Source organism: Montipora capricornis, chromosome 1, assembly GCF_036669925.1.
Source record: "Montipora capricornis isolate CH-2021 chromosome 1, ASM3666992v2, whole genome shotgun sequence".
NCBI classification, from domain to species: domain Eukaryota; kingdom Metazoa; phylum Cnidaria; class Anthozoa; order Scleractinia; family Acroporidae; genus Montipora; species Montipora capricornis.
Window position 1 is genome coordinate 27,764,982 of NC_090883.1, and position 5,000 is coordinate 27,769,981.

The 5,000-nt window shown below is 40.0% G+C and overlaps 2 protein-coding genes across 2 annotated transcripts in view; both read left to right on the forward strand.

The window, feature by feature from the left end:
* Positions 1-5,000, forward strand: part of LOC138037462 (serine/threonine-protein phosphatase 6 regulatory ankyrin repeat subunit A-like) — a 259,329-nt gene that overhangs the window by 225,839 nt on the left and 28,490 nt on the right. The window lies entirely within an intron of this gene.
* Positions 1-5,000, forward strand: part of LOC138049337 (uncharacterized) — a 23,054-nt gene that overhangs the window by 15,819 nt on the left and 2,235 nt on the right. Inside the window, exons 6-7 of the mRNA XM_068895585.1 lie at positions 3,396-3,806; positions 4,241-4,404. Coding sequence (XP_068751686.1) covers positions 3,396-3,806; positions 4,241-4,404 — 575 coding nt within the window. The remainder of the gene's footprint in view (positions 1-3,395; positions 3,807-4,240; positions 4,405-5,000) is intronic.

Consider the following 5,000-nt stretch of genomic DNA (forward strand, 5'->3'; position numbering starts at 1 on the left):
TTAGTAATTTTAAATTACTCCAAAATGATCCCGAGACTGGTAGAATCTTTTCGCAACCTCCACTTATTTCATTCAAACGCGACAAAAACGTAGGCAACTTTTTAGTTAGAAGCGCGCTCAAAACTAACGAGCAACCCGGCACTTTCAAATGCGCGCGCTCACGATGCAAAACTTGTCTTTTCATTGTTAACACTAGCAAGATATCGGGACCTAAGCGATCTGTTAAGATCACCGATCGTTTCACATGTACCTCCGCAAATGTCATTTATTGCATAACCTGCACGTTATGCAATAAATTATACATTGGTGAGACAGGTAGACGACTAGGTGACCGATTCCGCGAACACCTTCGCGATTATTAGAATAATGACAAGGATGCATCCAAGCCAGTAGCTCGCCATTTAAATCTGCCTAACCAACACAAAAAACACATGGCTATCTGCGGCCTTTCCCTACATCTAGGTACGACAGAAAACCGCAAGAATCTGGAACAAAAATTCATCTTTCAAATCGGCACCCTTAATCCTCACGGTATTAACGAACGCTTTTCATTTAACTAATATATTCCTATTTTTCACGTTGCCATGTTACCACCAATAGCGTAGCTCCTACTCTACTATAAAAACTACACGTAACCTGTAATCCCTCGATTCGCTCTGACGAAGGGCTAACGCTCGAAACGTCAGCTTTTAGAATCTCTGTACGGTGGCCAATTTACATTATCAACTCCGTTGATAAAACCAAATTTTTGTAAACCATCTATTTACCATCCACTAAATTTAGCTAGATTGCTATTGGTGAAGAAAAGATGTATTAAAGGGAGAGTATCACGGTATTACGCATGTTCTAGCCGTAACTACTGTTATAATTTGAGCCAACCGGAAGCGACATTATAATTTGCGGGGGAAATTTACACGTGGTCGTGAACATTTCTCGATTATTAAATAATCACTAATGAGCCAAGGGCGGTCGACTTCGCAGATGACTGAGCGTTTCCGATTGGTTTGTAAATGGTGATATTCGCTATGGCTAGAACATGTGCAATACCGTGAGGCTCTCCCTTTAAAGACATGCGTATGAACTGCGGGAATTAAACCAATGAAGAGTAAGGATCGAAGAAATCGCAGACACAGCTTAAAATTCATTTTCTCCTATACTTTGTACATTGGTGGGCCTTAGTCCCATACATGTAACAAGGATGTTTGTTTATTAAAATGCTCGCTTGTTTTGGGAATGGTTCACGGTATTTTCTTGAAAAAATCCTTCAAAATTGTCAAAATTAGTGGTGTACGTTGCAGAGTCAACTCCTTGTAAGTTTTAAATCCTTTTCACTCTAATCCTATTTGTTTGATGCTTATCAACTGAGCAAAAGAGTGTTACAAATTCAGTTCTGTTGGTAATCTACACAACAGGCTTTCTCTGACCTAAATAGGCCCATCATTCAAAGAGGACTTTGAGAGATACAACCAAGATTTGAAACAACGGCTCTGCAACAAGAGGATACCTAAAGGCACTTGCTTAAAACATTCTCAACAAACTTCAATTTACTAAGAGAAAAGTGGCACTAAGACTTGAATCAAAACAAAAGACATGAGATTCTACCATTTGTCAGACACTACAACCCGGCCGTCCGAAAATCTCAAAACGGCTCTCTGAAATACTGGTACATTATGCATCAGTCAATTCCAGCAGTGCCCATCTTTCCCCCCGGGCTAACCTCCGGGCATTAGCATTTTTTTTTTTTAATGGGCAAATTCCCTGGGGTGGGGACACATAAGCTGTCTAAATGCCCCGGGGTGGGGACGAAGAAAGAGGGCAAATGCCCCGCCCCCGGGACCGAAATAGCCGTATTCACGTCAATGATCGCTTTTTGATAAACGAAATATAGTTCACCTTGTCGCTGTGAAGAATCAAGACATTTTAAATGATGATGGATCGCATTTTAAGCTCGCAAGATTTGTCTTGAATTAAGATTGCATATCATTTGAATTCGCAAACCTTCTGTATTTTAACTCCATGAAATTTTTAAAAATTGCTAGGCTAGTTTTGAATGCGAAATGCGAAGTAGCCGTGTTTACGCAGTCTTCACGTCAGTGATTATTTCGTGATATTAGTTCACCTTGCCGCTTTTATATATTCATATGCTTACAAGTATAAATGAAGAAATACCTAAAATTGAGAAAACATACCATACAAGTTTTTCGAGTCCGTGACGGACAAGCCATCTTTAAAGTGCCCCTGTGATCAAAAAAACCACTTCCTTTTTTCCTGCAGATTTTGAAAGTGTGTTTGCTTAACACCTGACTGGCTTTGATTTTTATCCAAAGGCCGTTTACTTTGAGTGTAAGTTTTGGATTTCACGGTCCGCCATTACTCACGTTCAAAACTGACCGATTGGACCTCAGACGGTTGGATCCAGGGAAAAGTGACGTCAGAGGCTCACTAGCTTATAATTTCAGTGTGTGAACGCATCTTATTATATATGCAAAGCGTGAGTTTAAAAGTCTGAAAGCCCAAAACCCCCGTGCTGCATATTAATTATGCAGCGTACACACGTATTGCATAATTTCTTAAACTAGTGAGCCTATGATGTCATTTTCTCTTCGATCCAGCTCTCTCAAGAACATAATGTTAGTAATGGCGGACCATTAAATAGGAAAATTACAGTTAAAATAAAGAGGTGTCTTTTTGAAATCAAGGCTTAAAACGTGGGTCACTTAGTGTTTTGTTAACATAGTTTTGAAATCCAAAGAAAAATATGAATTGATTTTTTGGTCACAGGGGCACTTTAACGAAGGCCTCGTCTTTTCAGATAAACTCTTCCATGTTAATTCCAAAACACGTGTGTTAAATGCCCGGGGGTCGCCCCGGGTAGGCTAATGCCCAGCCCCCGGGCTGCGATAAAATTGCGAATGCCCCACCCCCGGGACTGACAACTTGAGCAAATGCCCCGCGGTTGCCCGGAGGGGGGGGGGATGGGCACCGCTGGAATTGATTGATGCATTATCCAGAACCCCCCGGGTCTCGCTGGGATTTTCAAGCACGAACGAATTGTCGCTTGAAAGAAGGGAAAATTCCTTATGGACGTTCTAGTCGGCGCAAAAAATTCCTTCTAACCGAACCAACAATTACAACAACAGAAGAAGACAATTTCATATACTCGAGAGAGTCATCCAAGCTGTAAGCTTATAAATTATTCTCTCGCCTACTAACAGTGTTCTCGTGCAGGAATGACTAAAACAGCCAGTACACGAAACCATCGCTAGCCCTCTTGGATCACGCTAATGCCAATGTAGAAGCTGTGGATAACATAAGTTAATGAAAATAATACCCAAAGATTCTTGGCTCCTGTTTGCTAGGGTCTCATTGATAATATCTACCTTTTTTATTTTCAGACAAGTTTCTCAAGATCCTAATCACTGCACCAAGTCTGGAGAAAGAACAACAGGAAGAAGTCTATAAACTGTTAGCTCAGTCAATCCAAAACTTTGAAAAATTCCGTGACAATTCCTCGGATAATCTAAATGCATTGGTAGACTTTATTAAACTTTTAGAAATTAACTACCAGGCTTCCTTAGTGTCTGTGGGCGTGAGCTCTCTTGAAGTCACTGTGGATTGCCAAACCTTAAAAGGTCTTGAACATCTGTGGAATGACTATCTCTCTGGTCACCTCAATAGCATGGCTGAGCAGTACCTTGTAACCGATGAAATGAAGCAGAAACTCGGCCTGGACAAAATAAGCTTGAAAACGACCATAGAAGAGGAAAACTACTTGATCTGCAGGAAAGCTCTTCTGGAAATTCCAGGTGCTTGATTAGATAGGTATTTGATGAAACAATCAAAAGAGGGTTTGGATCATGCATGGGACGTACCCGTACCTTACAAGTACTAGTTAGTAGCAGCTGAACCTTGGCCCTTCTGTATTCTAATCTACCATGTACAGTCTTTTTCTACAACTTGAAATTTGCAATGCATTAGTGCTGATAAACTGTAAAGCTGGTCAAGAGAAAAGGTAGCTGGATAATGCTTTTGTTATCCTTAACGGCAATTAATTTCCTCATGCCAGAATAGTCTGCCCTACACCTTTATAATTGTTTCTATCGGTAGAATTGATGGTTTGATAAAACTGTACTCAAGCTACATACTTTCACTTTCACTTTCACTTTTATGTACATAAACAACATAAGAAATAAGAACTAAACTGTCTTTAATCCAATTGTTGACATCTGTGCGTTTTTAGGAGAAGCAGACCGTGCTTGCTTATCCTCTCAAGAAGGTGTACTTCATCAAGGATCCGGAGCAAGTGGGATGGACGCATCTGCAGATTACAAGGTGGTAAGTTTCTTGCATTATTTGCAAATGGGAAGCAGTGAAGAACCTAATGGATTTCTAAAAACCATGGGGGTACATCGGAACAGCAATAGACACATTGATGTTAATAATACAAAAGAATGGTAAAAAAAGAGGAACAACAAACAAACAAAAACAGACATTTGTTTTTATTCTGGCAAGCATGCAGACATCTCAACTGGCTTTCTGAACGTACTGTAACAACGACGTTATGCATCGACTGCCATGAAGATATCGAATCATGAATATGCATGTCCATGATTCTTCCCAAAAGCACAATAATTATTGTGGAACCGGTTTTCACTGACATTCATTCAAAATCATGTAGAGCAGTTACAAAAGCCTTTCCGTCTGCTTAAGTATTTTTATTACTTTACGATCAAAATTTAATTTGTCTTTCGTGTAATTATTAAGTATTGTCGTATCTTACCCTGCGAGTAGAGTCTCTTTCAATCTTCCTAGAAAGTCAGGAAGAGGAAAGAAGACTCTGCCGGCCACCTCCACATTTCGTTTTGAGCATGCGTTAAAAATTCAAATGTATAATTCGGTGTCAATCACGCGTGACCACTAACCTCAAAACCATAAAACAAAAACGATCAGTTGGGATATTTTCGAACAACTCTGGAAAACACACGACAACCAAGGAATCA